We start from the raw sequence: 17,771 nt of genomic DNA on the forward strand, positions 1-17,771 counted from the left end.
AAGGAATGTCAAGTGAATTTTGAATCAGTATAATTTTGCTCGTGTTGTTGATGTTTCTTATCAATAGGTATAGGTATTTATATATCGCATTTACGTAGCTTTCTTTTCCTGTTCAACTCGACGGATCAGGATTTCTCATTTGCAGAGTAAATATTGATACCCTTTCACCACACATTTAAAAAAACCGCGAAAGTACATTTAATATGATTTAAGTTTAAACATATTTTTTAAAACAGCAACAATTGTTCCAGGTTGTTAAATGATAAATATACATCATGATTGACTTAAGGTATTAGACCATCGTGTCTAAGATCTATGTAAACTTACACAGGTTGTGGCGATCGCCTTAAATCAACATCACCTGTAACAGAAAGTTAAAATCCAAACATCTCCGGACGTTTACTGTGGAATGCACAAGTCCTGTACTTAAAAAATTCCGGCGGTGATTCAATATGGCGGTACCGTGGGCGAGAACAGATTGGTTCTAAAATGTTACCTTTACGATACACGTACGACCTTCATAATAGAATAGTTAGGCAAATAAAGGCATTAAAAATGTTTACGAAACATCGTCGATAAAAAAAACATCTGAAAATTATTCACAAAACAACGCTTTTCTCGTTTCAAATTTCCTTTAAGTCCAAGAAATCAATGCGAAGAGATTCAATGAAATGCTCCCAAAAATTTACACAAATGTGTCTATAGAAGTTATATAGTGTTATTGCTTTCTTAAATGCGTGAATTGGAAAACAAAAAATCGTGTTCTATTAGTATAGTTTTTGTGGTAAATGTTTCCAGGAATAAAATACACGCCGATGTGTGCGGTCGCAGTTTAGCACCTTGCAACTGTCCACGAAGGATTCTGAACTAGAGGACTATTGGTAGAATGACAGACATCATTAAAATCACATATTAATTCGTTTGACATTATATAAGAACTATTACTGAACTTTATTCTATTATTTGACATCATTCTATTCGATGAACTTTGACAAATGCAATTGCAGGTTTGAAGAGTTTCATTAAAATGCTTTATCGATAAATATGGCAAGCCAACAACTTAACATTTATTGAAGGAGCAAGGCCTATCCCGTATTTAATCGAATTATATAAGATATCTTATATTATCTTATATAGTTATATAAGAATATAAGATAATAAAATTCAAACCCCTGAAGACCGGCATGAGCCGAGAAAGCGCTAAGGAGGAAAAAACTGTTTTATAGTTGTGTTTTCTTTTTATGTATATGGAAACCATCACATGGACACGGTTCTTTTTTACTTAAGACATCTTATATCTTTATATCTCCTTAAATTTGGTTTCCCAATAAGAATAGATATCTTTCCATAGTATTGTCAAACATTTATTTGCCATTTTGTTGAATATCATTGTAGAATATAGGAAATTGCTGAATGTAAAAATCTAGTGTTATCTTGAATACAGCCGTTGACATTACTTCTTTGACCCATACAATTATTTACAGATATATACAAGAAATATTGGTTATGTGTGAAAATGAACGCTCAATAAACATCCATTCGAAGTGTCTCAGAGATGTTATTCCAATTCAATGTGTCATTCCCTTCTCACGATAATCATTTATTGAATCCGATACACAGTTATATTAAAGTATCCAGTAACACGTTCGCGCCAGATCGCATAAACTAACAATTAGTAAATTGGTCGTCTGCTCCTACCCTCGTATATATACCGCGCGACACGGCTACTACTTACATTATAGATTGTAAGCAGTTCAATTTATTTTCTTTGTTGTATATTATTATTTAGCTGTTTTTGAAAACCTCTTCTTGCTTGAGTGCTGCTTTTGTGACCCCTGTGATCCATACATCTAGGGTTAAATTTGAGTTGACGAGGGTGTACCCTACATTCTGGACCCTCCCTCCCCAAGTATCGTGTAGTATCAACTGTCCTTGTATCAGGTGTATCGTTCGTGGGCCGGGGTTACTCAACCCTGTCGCATACACACCAGGCGCGTTGGTGTTATTACACTAAGTCGGCCTTAAAGTGGCGACCAATCACACAGCTATATCAGTGTAGGACTATCTACCTGTTCGCTCGGATGTATTCTTACCTGTCTTTTCTACCTGCCTATCCGAGAAATCTCGTTTACTCACCTGGATACAACTTCTGTTGTTTTTTAACCTGGATTTAACTATAGATTTCACAGATAGAAACGTTTGGTCACTCTGTGAAGTTTGCTGATATTTTTTACCTGGATTTAACAGATAGTGTTATTAAAAGTCAGTGATTGTCCTACGATAGTGATGTATTCGCCTTAGGAGGGGCCAAACCCATCGAGGTAAGATTAAACTGATTGTACGCTGTTTATACCAGTCGATGACAGGTTTAAGGACCTAAGACAATTACTACTCGTACAAAAAGATAACATTATCGACAAAATTTTGATTGATTTATTTATCTATCTGATTCAGTTTTGTCAATTAACAAATGTGGTTTTACAAATTGTGTTGTTCTTAAAACGCAAGTGTATGCATGAATATTCATATTGAAATGTTTTTATAGTTACTTGTGTGCATTTTTGAAATGCATGAAATACCTTTGTATTTCAATGAATGGGTAACATCTTATTCAATATTTGAATTAAGAACATTGTAGAGGTGGAGAAAAATTTAGAACAAAAATCACTTGATTTTAGATTGATAGCAATTCAGATGGCAGCAAGTTAAAATTTCCAAAGCGAAAGTACCATAAAAATAACTTCTTTGTAACGTTTTCTTTTACCATTTGAGAGGATTGATACGAAATATATATAAATACACGTAAAAAAGATACATGAATGTCAGTGAAATATTTTACCTTATATCCAAAAATTTACATTATTTTTTTCGCATTCTTAAAGAAAATAAATTCACCCATAAAGTAATTGCTTGCATCTCGACTAACAAGTATGTATGATGTAACACCACATTCGACTGTTTCACAAGACTTTGAAATTTACATTATTATTCAAAAATAACTGTATAGGCGATAAAATGCTTACAAAAGTTTTTGTTTATGTGACAGGAATTAACAAAATGTAGATTTTTCTTAAATTAACACTGCTTTCTTTTCTTTGCTTATCAAACTTACTCGAGACATTCCTTTCCGGAGCAATTTCTGAGATGTAGCTTTTTCATGTCCTTCTCCAATCTGACTAAAAACCATATCTTCAATCCACAAAGTTTCTTTCGTCAAAACTCAGCCTCCCTTCAGTGCCTCAGTCATACCAAGTGCGTGTGAAACTCCAGCAGTTTGAGCTTATGTCTGTTGCTCATCTTAATTATCTGTCTGTAGCTTTCACTTTACATTATTACATTTCATTTTACAATCTCACGCCATCATTTCTTAGTAGTTGTAGATTACACAAAGTTTAGGAGGTAGTTAAAGTCGAGTAAAAATATTATCTCTTTACGCGTGAGAGAACTTAAGGATACACTCTTTCATAATGATGATTACAGACTCTAATAACATAATTATTAGCCAATATTTCGTGATATACGTGTAAAAATGATTTTCTTATCTGATCAAATCATTTTCCAGTCGAAGTAAACTTAATAATAAATAAGATTTGCCATGAAAACATGGAAGAAATGTCTGCATATTTAGGTGATTAAATAAATATTTTTATTCTTCAGTTTTGTTGGTATTTGTATTAAAAGCATTACCATGATAGAAATCTTCATTTTTTTCACTTTGTATTGGACAACTTGGTAAAGAAATTTTACACAGCGAAACGCCTGTCATACATATTCTTTAATTATGGTCTTCGGGACTTGAGAAAGACTGATTTGCATCTCGCATCGTGCTTGATGAAGGTAGTCAACCTAACTGCTAACAATGCTAAAAGCAACGCTGCTATGTGGAGTTCCACATGGCTGTGGGCTATATCTACTCGTAAAATAGTCACTCCAGACTGATATTGATATTAGTAATCAATTATTGAAAGCTTTACTGAATATATATCTAGTGTCAATGTACAACTCATGTACATTTCCTGAAATTTGTGTTATATATAATGTATATATCAGCACTTTCTTCCTCTGAAATCACACATGAAATGGACACACACGCGCTGGGGCGTGAAGCCATCATGGTGCACGTTTATATCATATATGTACTTTGTGTTTCAAGTGATTTGATGCGATCACTTATCAATAATATAAATGCAGTTGTAAGTTATTAATAAACAAACCCGTTGTCTGGGTTTACGTGAAAAAGGTAGAGCTTTATTAGGTATTTGATATGCGATATTTAATGTTATTTTAGTGCATGTAAATATATCTTCATAACATTTATGAGTTTGTTTTCGTCGTATTGAAAAATAGAATATGTTTTTACCTTTCGGATTAAGATTATAGTCGTAAAACTAACTTAAACCTATCAATATAGTTCTGTCGATATCACAGCTTCTATAACATAACAATACCGATTGTATCGTAGAGGTGTTAAAATTTACAGGTGTTCATCCGTCTGTTTTGTTGTTTGTTTGCTGTTTATCATACATGTTTAAAATCTCAGGTGAAAATATACAAGCCGTTAATCACAAAGGCTGTGTGTAAATTCCTCTGGTTTACGTAGGCGACAGGCAGATCGTACAGGAAAGTTTTTAAAGTCATGAGAGTTTAGGTAAATACATAACTTTCTAATAATTTGGCATCTCAAGCTATGAGCTATTTTTTGTTTATATTCTAATTGAATAAATATAAAACATTGTACATGTAGATATTTGCCTTTTATGATAATCATAACATTATCCTCATCACTTTCAAAATATTTTCCAAGGTACATTGTTTATCACCATATTCATTTGTTTCGTGCCATTAGGGCGAACCTCCTGTCCGAAAATTTAGGTTTTATAATTATCACCCGATAAACTTTTTATCATGACAGATATGCTTTCAGTTTGCATATCTACTTTTTAAAGTCGATCTTTACAGAACAAAAATCCATATACAACCACGTGCCCTAAAGTATGTTTAGAAACATTTGCTATCCCGTACGGTGTTGTTGACAATTAACCTAATTATCTAAAGCGTAATTAAGGACACCGTGATTATGGTATTGTGTACCTGTTGCTGTGGTGTGAATAGGTCAGGTAAATAATTTATGTCGGACCACCGACCATCACCAGTAATCCTAGATCATATGCCCATCAAGAAACTGACCGTCTACGTTTAGCCATGAATAATTAATTTACAACCCATGGTCACTTTAATTTGTCACTATTTTACACACTCGGCTGGATATACTTGATTATCGACAACATTAAAAACATCATCAAAGGCCCCGTCTATCAGCAGGTTATCATAACGTGTTAATTAGGTCCTGTTCTTACCTGGGCAAAACAGGTAGCTAATTAACACAATTGACAAAGAGTTCTTTCTTTCTTTCTTTCTTTCTTTTTCTTTCTTTCTTTCTTTCTTTCTTTTTCTTTCTTTCCTTTCTTTCTTTCTTTCTTTCACTCACTTTCTTTCTTTCTTTTTTTTCTTTCTTTCTTTCTTTTTTTCTTTCTTTCTTTCTTTCTTTCTTTATTTCTTTTCTTTACTTTTTCCAACCTCGATAATATTATTTTAGGTCTTTTGGTGAATTATCATAGTTCATAAAAGGTGTTTTGTGAGCGTGGGCTTTTGTGAATGGGCACCATACCAATTGTATCAGGACAAGAGTCGTTGGGGAGCAGTTTCAATGAGTAGCTACTTTTCTATGTAATTGAAAAACATGTCCGATGATTGTGATATTGAGGAGAGTTTCTAAGTGGGAGTGGAACTATTACAGACAGTAGTTGGTAATACATCATGCTGAGAAGGAAATAATCAGACAATTTTAACGTATTTGTCACAGAGGTAACATGATAATACAACCGTACTGTCCTAAAGACTGAAAACCACACATGGTGATTTAGGGTATCCAGGGCCCCCGGATCAAAGTTCTTCGGACAAAATAGACCGAGCTCGTTCGGAAGTAGGGGTTAATTATCCCCACAGGGAGGGGGACTATTGTGGCCAGGATCAGGGATTACCTGGTCAGTTTAGTCCAGGTGACCATGGTCAGTCCTGTCGAGATGACCACTGACCAATACACTGTGTAATATAAGCTGAATAAGACAGGTTTACTGTCGTAACGTCACTGGAATCGTTTCCGTATTTAATGAACGGCTCTGTGTCACCGGACAATGGCACTAATCCGGGACAATTGTATGTCCTTATATGGGCATCTTATGGCATTATGTCTAAAGGTAATGTCTCAAATAAACAAACGTGTTAATAGATTGAAACTTAAGTTCATTTTTAAACTTTATTAAGAACTTCAATTTGAGTTGTGTTTAAGATTGAAACTTCGCGGAGAATTTCCGTATGTTGTACTTAGATTGAACTTAAGTTTAATTTTAGACGCGACAAAAGAATCCATGCAATGCATTGTTGTGATAATGCTCACATTTACAAATAAACATTTTGCATCAATAATCAGAAATGTTGATACAATTCATTATGGGTTTCAGGTATTTTTGTCATACAATCAATGCATTATTTGTAATAATGCTCGGATGAAATGATTTACAGATATATACATTTTCGTCAATTGATTACAAATAGACAGCCATGTGGATGTAATTCATTAAGGGATTCAGGTATTTTTTCCTCTATTTAATGTGCTAAGGAACACACACGTGCTATTGTTCTTTACAATCTATTACAATGATAATGTCCCATTGTTACCGAACAAGAAAGGGCCGGGGGAGATGTAAAGACAGGACCGGTGATGTATGATCCGGATAATTCATGGGCGATAACTCTGTCTTGTCAGCAGCTTGTTGGACGAGAGGATAACAGGGGGTATAAGTCTGAAGTGACGAACATTGACATATATAATCCGCTTTAGATAAAAAGGTGAACAAATGAAGGGTGTTAGGTCAGCACGATCCCCTAAAATAGGGATTAGGGACCAACGAGAACTGCCCGATCTATACGTAGAAGTTGCACGCCACTCAACTTGAATTTGATCCCATCACACGGCTGTCATTTAAAACCACTTTATACCTCAGCCTGAACATCCAAATATTTCTTTGACACTTTAAAGGTTTCCGTTTTAAAGTAGGAAATTAAGCTTCAAGTGCATACAGGAAAGTTGATGGTCAAGTGTACGAGTTGACGAATGTTTTTTCTATAGCTCTCGAAGATTTGCATTGCATACGTATACGAGGTCTCTAACATTGTTCAGGACAAATTTTAAATAAATTTCTCTAAAAGATACGAGAATACGTCTAAAATAACAATCACAAAAAGAGAGAAGCCATTTTATTATTAATATCTATTACGCTGGGATTTTTTTTATCAATATACGATGAATTTAGAATTGTCGCTAATGGGAAGGTATATATCATAGATACAATCATATTTGCCTTCACACCTGAACGGAATAATTATGTGTATAGGTCTTATTTTACCTGGAGCATACAATAAACCTCACCTAGGTCACCAGGTATGACAGACAACACATTGTGATGAGGGTCTGACCATAATCTACCTGTAAAATTTCTACCTGTAAACACGTGATTAATGACACCGTGACACTATCACTTCCTATCTGTCGCTAAAAGCCAAAATATGCAAATCGCACCAAATGAGATCATATTTCAGGTATAATATCAAAAGTATCCCAGTATATGCAAATGTGGAATTTACGTCATTGTTAAATGATTTGTCGCTTTATTCTTTGAGAAAAAAATGCGACATCGGAAGTTGTGGAAAATGATGAGCATGCAATAGATTGTAGAAATTATGAAAAAATATGACTAATTTATCCTTGATTTTAACCTCCGACCTGGGACCAAAAGAAGAGTTCCGACTACTGTGCGCTTACATCATCGAGTAAATGTATTTTAAGCAAACAGACATTTGTGTACAATTACATTTGTATATATGTGTGTATGGCAATCTTAACTGGTTTAATTCAAATTACTTGTTTGATTTCAGTAAAATAGTTTCTCTTTTGTACAATTTTCTTTTGCCACGCCCATAGCAACATTACAAAAACACTAAAACCCGAAAAGTGTAGTTTCTTTAACTTTTAAATATCATGAGATATCAAATGCGACACTTGTATGTTACGGGATAGTAGTTTTAGAGAATTCACTCCCTCCCTCCGCTATACCGCACTAAATCATCGATGCTTGCTTATAATACAAATTAGGATTTTAAATGACACTTTTGTCATGAAAAGATACATAAACAGTCTCTTGCCCTTTACGACCACTAGCATTCAACGCTAGCTTTACTAGCCCCAGATAACATCTGACAGACTGAAGATATTTCCTGGGGGCTTAGCCGTCCTATATATATAATTATTGGTTTAAAATCTGCCAACATACACTACCATCATTAGCTCTACTTTCACGCGACGTACCTGGAATTTAGACAGGTGTGCGATAATTTGTTAGTTTTTGTATTAATTGTGTTGGTGTACCTGGGGTTATCTTTCGAGCATTGTCATCTCTTTCTCTACGAATAACATTTTGTAATGTTATCTATCTTCTTCTAGTGTCTCGTTCTCTCCTCATCGTCCTCCTTGTCGCCACCGTCTCCTTGTCGTCCTCATTTTTCTTTCTTTCTTTCTTTCTTTCTTTCTTTCTTTCTTTCTGTCTTTTTGAATAACATTTTCAATTATTGCTCAGTATATTTCGGCACATATCACTGTAGACTTCATTCTTGTTTTCTATAGTTATTAAACCATATAAATGAGATAAATAATTTTATCAGCTATTTTTATGCATTAATGTAGCACTCCCGCTATCAGTAGCCGCATCATACCAGTATGATAAAGCCCGCATCGCAGTGACAAGGACACGCAAAGCTTCCTTTTAAGCTGTCCAACGCCCCATGATGTGTTTTATAAAGAACTTCTCTGTCATGCACCATCAAATCCCTTGTTCGGGAAAATATAAATAAATTCCCCAGACGGCGTTTTATAATTATATCGCTGTTTAGATCTTCAATATGATCTTCTTGAGCGAGCGGAACAGACTTATGCGTCCCATATACAGGTCTACACGTATAGTAGGTACGGATAGGGACACGATCTCTGTGACCCGACCTCCTCTGTACAGGTAGCAGATGTATTAGATAAATGTTTTACACTAATCAGCCAAGCAAAACATTCTGTTTATTTCAGAAAGATAAAAAAAAATCGTCAGAATGTGTAAATGCATCAGTTTTTAACGAATAGCGCCTTTCAGTGGATCAGATGACTTGAAGTGTAAGGGGTTTGAAGACGCTGAAATGTGTGTATTAATGTATACGACATCCTTGATGGATATTTTAAAGGTCTTTCTGGTCACTGGGCATATTTTGTCTCATGGGCTCTGGTTTTTTTTTCGGCGAATGGTTGCTATGACGACCAAGCACGTCGGAAAGTTTCCGGAACGTCCTTGGCTTGTTGACATCGTTACGGCACAATGATTTAATTTTCAGTTGTATATATCATTGTCTTATAACCCCTAAACTTTTCACACTAGTAACTATGGTAATTTATACAGTGTTTGGACACCTCGTCTAATGTTTTGTTTTTAATTGTTGTTTCAGGTTGACCTTCGAACTGAGAGCTCTGCTTTGACGCGGCAGATGTGGCTCCTGTATGTTACATTTGAGGATTTCGTCTGCCTGAAATATCCAAACAAGTACACAGAAGTGTTGACGACCAGGATTAACATCGATGCTTACATCTCGTCTCCCTGTTGTAGCCCAGTGAAAAGTCCGCAACCACAACCGCTCAATAGCTCATCCCAGAAAGGGATCACTCGGTCAAAACGAGATCTGTGTGAGGATTTTAAAACCCAAGCTGGATTTAAACCTATTCAAGCTAAAGCGCGGTGTACCACTCTGGTAGATAAAGACTTGAATGACAAAAGGAGATACAGCGATACAGTTTCATATCAGATAGCTAAAATACAGTCAATTGTCAAGACAGAAAGGCGAAACAAAGTCCGAAACAATCGACAGAAACTCGAGCTTGATGTTTCCCCTGGCGTGAATTCAATGGAGGTTGGGCAAACCGATCAGAGGAATCGAGATAAAATGCACGATTTGAGCGAAGGGCGCCGAGCTAGTGTTGGGAATACAAGCCAAGGTGCACTCAGATCATCAAGATGTGTGAATTTCCCGGGACCAGCTGATAAGGTCGCTAATTCGCGAGGCATTGTTTCGGGAGCAGTGACAGAGTCACACGGGGTATTGTTACGTGGAAGTGTTCCGCGACAAAGCCAGAACAGTGCCACACTTGGCCCAAACAATGGCCAAGTTCGGCGCTACAATCCGCAGGTCGGATTGGAAAATAGGTGTCTCAGTCAAAACGATCGACTTAATCAGTCCGCAGATCAGATACATTCTGTTGGTCGGTGTGTAAGAAACCCTGCACGGGTGGAAACAACTCAGTGTGGACCGAGGATCGTAAACGTTCGGGCTCTCCAAGCTATCACCGATAACGCTCTTCGTGAAGACCCATGTATCACCAACAAGCTCAGCGTCCAGAGTAAGTGTTGGAACTCTCTCCGTCTCCAGGGAATTCTTCCCCTGGATAACGGTCGCTTTGACTGGGACAGTGTCACCATGAACGATCGAATCATGACGGATCCACTACGTGTTTCGGTCAGACATGACATCTCCTTTAATTCACAAGATGGTGGATATTTACACCCACGACCGGACAGTGTTGGTCCACGACACAAACCACCGCAGACACTTTCTCTGGACAGAGTCAATCTGGCCGGACGTTCGGACAATATAGTGACGTCGACGCCGGACGACTCTGGTCACGATGCTAGTGTGGATATGTTTCATTCTAATGAATCGTCACCAGTGACAATTTCGAGCGGATATGAAAGTGATTCTCTTCACACGTGTGAGGCAGATATTGACAATATATTCTTTAAGAAAAACAAAGCCAACAACAGGCGCACAAAAGCAGCCACCGCGGAAGGAGATAATGATCCATTGACGGATTACTTTTCAATGTCTGACTCCAATCAGAACGCGGAAGTGCCTGCGCCAGTTGATGGGGATGTAACCCCTACGTCCTCTCCTCAGGTAGTCCTCACAAGGATACCGGACAATCAAGGGAAGGATAACTCTGTGCCAAAGGATTTAAAAACAAATTCCAAATCTCGGAAGCCTAAACAGGACAAAGTGCTAATACCCAATCAGGGAAATAATGTTGTATTTTCTCCTAAAGAGAAAAATAGTTACCAGTTAACTAAAGTGGCAAGGTCAATGTTTGAGATAATTCATGACCTTCAAAACGAAGAAAACGCAGCCGAAGGTAAAAAGAAGGGAAAGAAACCTCGCAGGAGTACGCCTCCGTTAAAACCAGAGAGATTAATCGGTGACAATCCCAATCTCCCTTCATCGTCCTCTTCTAGTGATACAACACCAACAAATACATGTACAAAACCAGTTCTGGGTCAAGAAAAATTCAAAGGACAAAAACCCGTTAAACCTCATTGTGATAATGTACATACGAATGTGAATCAGGTTCCTCAACAAAAACATTTTGACCGAGTAGTTGGTAATCCACCGAAAGTTGCCGTTCGGTGTTTACGACGCCCTCTCGGCGCCGACCCATCTGACTTTGATCGCAATTCGGCGCTACCACATTCTGACAGTGCACGTGCTCCAGCGGTCGATAATCTTTCAAAAAGTGTTAACCAGCCCAGTTATTTAGAGGAGGACACAAGCGTTGTAGCAAACGACAATTCCACTGTACACTGGGAAGGAAGCGGAAGTGATGTCCACCCGTTTCATCCTCAGGTGCCTGATAACGCGACCGATCCTCATGCGACATTGATTAACCAAAATTGGACTACAAATATTAATGACTGTATGCCCTATGCTACGACTCGGCTGCCTGGGTGCCAAACACCTAAACGGGACCCAAGGGACGATCACGTGTACGAAACTATCCCCGGGGACGAAATGTTGTCGTACGAGGAACACATGCGCCTTCGGATGAATGGCATTCCTGTGAAACTACAACGTTTACATCCAGACTGTCCGTTCGTGCCGTATGAGCCACCAGCTCTCCCGGCAAGGAATGACCATAGAATGCCAAAATCAACTGCTTTTATGAACTCTAGTTTTATCATGCATACGCAGCCTTTCATTCCTCAGAATCTGATACAGTGTCCAAGAAATCTTCCTCAGTCATTTGTCCCACAGTTTGCGTCACATCCGGGAAAGCAACAAGTAAACGCAAATCATGGAATACTGTTTCACGTGCCGCAACAACAAAACGTCAATCAATTAAAAGTAGATTCGTCTGTGAATATAAACTCTTCCAAGAAGCAACAAAAGCAACGTCCGGCTTCACAAGAACTTCCGATCAGGCCGCAGCCAATATTGCCAACCGGATATAAACAAAAACGTCCTGTGTCAGAACAGTTATCATCCCACGCGCCGAAAGCACCAGCACAGCGACGTCTACAACTGCTACAGAAACAACAGTTGATCAGACAGCAACAACAGCTTCAACTGCTACAACAGAAACAGGAATTAGAAAAGCAACAGAAAATACTGCAATATAAACAACAACAACAGGAGAAACAGCAACAACAAAAACAACAATATTTATTGATGCGTGATATAAACTCAAACGTTCCGGAAAGGGCGAGTTTTAGTGCGTCGTCAAACCATCACCATGTCAACAAATCGCGGTCTCGTGCAAACTCCTGGGACGGATATGGTAGTTTGGACTTACGAAAGATAAATGACAACGCGCCTTTGAGTAAAGGAGCTTGTAAACTATCAACATCAGATCTTTTGGATTACATCGACGACATCAAACAACCTCCACCGAAACGACGTGAAAACTTCTACCTTCTTCTGTCAAACAGACAGAACCGTGCTGATTTCTCAGACTCGTTAGAAATTGAATCAAAGCTAAAAGACCTTGGAATTAGTGTGAACCAGGTGAAAAGTGGCGAGTTTATTGATGAGGATGGCTATACAACTATGGACAGTCCGCCATTCGACTTCGGTATCGAGACACGACCTCAGTTTCTTCAGTCAACGTATGTGTGAAATACGTCACCATTTATTGTGTATGATACAATCACATACGTCATTTATTTATGCATTCCTACCGTGCAATTTTTGCCATTAACTTTTACGTGCAATGACGTCATTCAGACAGACTTTATGGATGATACCACGAACTAATAAACTGTGTCTGGATTTACAAAACAAATGTGCAGCATTGCACAGCTTTATCAATGATCTCAAATTTCTTCACTGCCTTTCGTATGCATTTCGTACGTGAGATAAAAAGTTAAATTGCCTTTAGAAAATTCCGTCATTTTGATTGACGTTGAATTTCCGTGGTAGTGCAAAATATCTACAAAATGTTGTAGGATTTTAACAGATCCGCCTACAACTTGATGTGTAGTGAAATGTTGTATTTCGATTTATGGTTGGCCACTACTAGGAACGGCTACACAGAAGGGATAAAGGTTAAAAAAAGTGCTGACTCGCGTTCAATTGTAAGGCATTAAAACTGTCCCCGAGGTTCTTGTTAATTAGGTTTTATTCAAGTTGAAAACATGAATGAAAATCAGACACAAAGATTTAAAAATTAAAAGAAACCCATAATGACCAGTGCTTTAAGATTTTATACGTTTTATAAATCAATGCTGACTTTGTGAACAGTTTTAGCCGTAAGGGAACGCTTACTTTTTAACAGTATTAGTCTGTTGATCTCTTTGTTTACTGAAAGGTAGAAACTTTAGAGGGTAATTAAAGTCAAACGGTTTAAGAAGAGAAATACGTTTTAGCCGAATAGACCGTGACATGATCAAAGATGCGAGCTAACAGGAAGGGCAATAATGTTTGTATGGTGTGAGAGGGAAAGAAAAAAAAAGAGAAGTGCTATTTATGAAAGATATTTTGGAAACTTTAAAATTGATTTTCCGATGTGGCATATTTATATTATACATTTTTACAGATGTATAAAATTGATTAAAATGTTAATTAATTATGTTATTGTTTGAGTCATTATTTAGATATGTTATGTTTTCCTTGGATTTGAAGTTGAATGAAGTAATATCATAATAAGAGAATTTGCTTAATTCTTGACCATTAAATAGAAACTTTATTTTCTTCATCATTTGGTGATTAGATATATGGCACACTGTAAACCGCTTTATTATTGGGTATACTATATTTCGCGTCATTGTTCATTTCGTCAAGGGCTTTTTTACATTTTATGACTGCGTTTTACTCAATAATTCGCGACACCTTGAATTCGCGTTTGAAATTTCACGCAAAATGTATACAGCAAAAATCAAGTGGTTTACAATACTTTTAGTATAATTGAGTGTGTTGTGCAATTATTATAAACCTAAACTATTGATTTCTTAAATTCTCAAATCCCGAAAATTTTTGACATCTGATAGATTTTAGGATATAACCGTAAAATGCAATTCGAAGTGGCTTTTGGCATGCAACAAGTTATTTTGTAAAATTAACTTCTTTTTTTAATTTTATTTTCTTAATTTCACGTTAGTGGTAAATGCAAATTGGCCGAGTTATCACGACAGCTTTTCACAAATATTCTGATTTCTCATTTTTCATCCACATCGTTTCCTCATATTTCAACATTTTCTTTCATTATCTGCAAAAGTGCATCCTTACGTGTAATATAACAGTACCAGACACAGCTTTGCACAAATTTAGACACAACACAATTGGCGTTTTTGTTATCATAACTCTGGTATGTTGAAATATTAGACTTTGTCTGGTCAGGACTAAATCAGCTACCCGATATTTTTCATTGTGTGTTGAAAATGCACTGTATAAACAGCATGCACAGCTTGTACTAAAATCATTCATTTCGTGTATTTAACATCATTTCACGTGTATATTCTTTCGCAAATACAACGGTTACTAAAATAGTTTCAAAACTATTAAACAAACTGTAAATCGATTAGCCATGAACAAATGAAAACAAATACTGTGGTGCATAAAGTAAACATAAATCTGTTTGGTTTAGTTAAATATTGCTTATCAATCCAGCTAAGGTTGTTTTAGAGTGATATTCCATGGATGCAATGCGTTGCATGTGATTATTCCTTGTGGATTCTGAGAGACTGCCCAAGTAGTTACTTGTGTGGTGTCTCATTGTAAAAGTAGTTTTTTTTCATCGTGCTTTCTCAATGAGGTATGCTTCCAAATCGCTGAAAAATTGCGAACATAGTAAAAATGCAATACAAACTTTGATTCATTTACTTAAATAAGAATATTTTGGTCGCTTTTGCCTGATAGTATCCATTCCTTAGGTTTTAGACATCTAAGAGACGTCATTGAAGGAAGAAATGGCAGGCGCAATCTCTCATTATGAGCTGAAAAATTGTTACAGTCCTTTAAAATCCTCTAAACAAAACGAAAGCTCGATATGCCTGATAGTATTGTACGAAACCCAAATGACAAAATACATGTTTACATAATCGTTAAATTGTTCCAGAACAGAAAAAACACCATAACGACAACATCCTTAGTTCAGAGCTACATGATTTGATTTTCCGTTTTCTTTTCAAAGATGTGAAGACCTCTAACTCACATTTTTTCTCTCGTGGATGATTCAAAAAAAATTCTTTTATCGAAAAGTGCATTAAAGACTATTCGACAATTGAATTTCTCTACAGCAATTACATTAGTAAACCTGACTCACAGATATTCGAATTCATATAAATCATAATATGAGTAATCAAGTTGTCCAACCAAACTAGACTTAAGTCTTTGCTACAAAGTGTTCAGAAATGTTCTGATATAAACATGATATTTAGAATAATCACTTTGAGAATTTAAGTAAAAATGTGTTGTTTTTTATTTGTGTTTTGAGTTCATTATCCATTTGATCGAGATAATCTAAATATTTCTGTATAATAAACCATGGTTATTTTGCCTGACAACACTACCCTATCGTGATATTTTACGGTAAATTAGGGAGGTCACAGTGTCAATGACACAGCAATTAGTACAAGCTCGAGAATCCTTGGCAACGGATATTTAAAGCTTAACTTAACGATCTTTGGTTTTACACAAAAAGAAGGGTTTTAACACTTTAAAACACAAAAGCTGTGGAAAGGTCGTAATTATACAAATAAAAGAATTCGGTTTGAAATGAGGAGATTTTTAGAGATAATGATACAAGGGATCGTTAGTTAAAATAAATGCCTTTACCTCAGATAGAGAAAACTTGTTCGATAGATACAATAATGTGTGAACAAAAACACCTTTCACCACTGACAAATTAGCAGGTAATTATCTGAAACCTTAAACTGCAATTTATCGCTTTTAAAATGAAAACGTTAAACAAACAAAACTTTAAAAAAAAAATCAGCAGACAGTTCAATCACATATTTTGCTTTAAAGAGATAAAATATGTAAATATAAAGTAACTACACTCTTTTATTCGTTTAAATACTCGGAATATGTTCTGTTACCTTAATCATAATTAGCGTTAATTATCCAATCATCTGTGTCCTATTTATACACCCATTGTATTATCTAGACAAAACAAATCACAATACACTATACATACATGTCCAAGTAGCCACGAAACATGATCTAAACAAGGAATTAGTCATCGTTTATATTATAGATCATATTCTAGTAAAGACAAAGGAGTAAGATAACCAAGTCTCTGCCATATCGAAATAGATTTATACCTAAACAATAGGTATATATTTACATACGTCACGGACAATGAGTCAACTATGGACTGAATTAACGACAACAGTGGCTATAACTAGTATACTAGTCAATTCCAAAACATACGAAATTAACATGCATGTATAGAAAAAAATATTATTAAATTGAACAAAGGACTATGTAAGGTCTGGCCCTTCAAATCCATCGATGTTTTAAACTAAGTGTTCATAAAGTAATTTGTTCACTCCAAAATATGCATAAATTAAGCGGATATTTGTGCTTAAAAAACAACAACAGATTTTGTTTAAGAAACAACAGAGTGCTATCTTGAACGACCTTAACTGAGAATATGAAGACACTTCAGATACATCCATAAGGAGAAATATGAAGTTTGTTCAAGGTTGTGCTCTATGGTTTGTAGAGGAGAATCATAGAAAAAAGACCAAAGGAGAGGTATCACTATGGGCCGTTTTACGGCCACTCAGTGATAAGTAAAATATTTGGCATGAAAATACATTAGTGTCATAATTTATATATATCTAGGATGGTTACCATAGCAAACTGCAGCTGCAATGATACACAAACAAGTCAAACATCCCTATGGTATCAAGAAAGTACTCGATATTTGAAATTCAGCAATTTAATCACTAAAATTCAATGAAAAGTTGGAAATTGTACGGATTTGGAGGCGAAAAAGCGCACAAATCATACAAAGTCCTTTGATTTTTCGCCCATGCTCAACTTTAACTTCTCAATTGGAAAGTTTTGGCAGCAGGTAAAAAAGATAACATAGTTACGGGATATTCGTTAAAATGGACCCCTTCATCGACATTCCTTTACTTAAAGGTAAAATAACATGACTAAAACTGAACGAGGGATTCTAGTACACAAACACCTCAAATTACCATCACATTTCAAGGAGTTTGACTCAGCAACAATAACTTTCTGTCAGTCATTTAAGACTCGGCAGTGATATTTAGGTTAAAATGTCTTGATGAAGTGAGGAAACCAACGACAACAGCACATGGAAATACCAACAGCTACGATAAAAGCAA

The 17,771-nt window shown here is 36.2% G+C and overlaps 1 protein-coding gene across 2 annotated transcripts in view; it reads left to right on the forward strand.

Moving 5' to 3' along the window:
• The window catches only part of LOC138335972 (uncharacterized), a 33,857-nt gene extending 19,816 nt beyond the window's left edge, over positions 1-14,041 (forward strand). The window contains exons 1-2 of one of the 2 annotated variants that reach the window (XM_069285201.1): positions 2,032-2,321; positions 9,601-14,041. In XM_069285201.1, the coding sequence (XP_069141302.1) occupies positions 9,640-13,089 (3,450 nt within the window). In that variant the 5' untranslated portion in view covers positions 2,032-2,321; positions 9,601-9,639 and the 3' untranslated portion in view covers positions 13,090-14,041. Of the gene's footprint in view, positions 1-2,031; positions 2,322-9,600 lie in introns of those variants that run through there. The other variant, XM_069285200.1, reaches the window with a different exon arrangement.
• Positions 14,042-17,771: the final 3,730 nt, after the last annotated feature.

The sequence above is a fragment of the Argopecten irradians genome, chromosome 12 (genome assembly GCF_041381155.1).
Source record: "Argopecten irradians isolate NY chromosome 12, Ai_NY, whole genome shotgun sequence".
Classification (NCBI taxonomy): domain Eukaryota; kingdom Metazoa; phylum Mollusca; class Bivalvia; order Pectinida; family Pectinidae; genus Argopecten; species Argopecten irradians.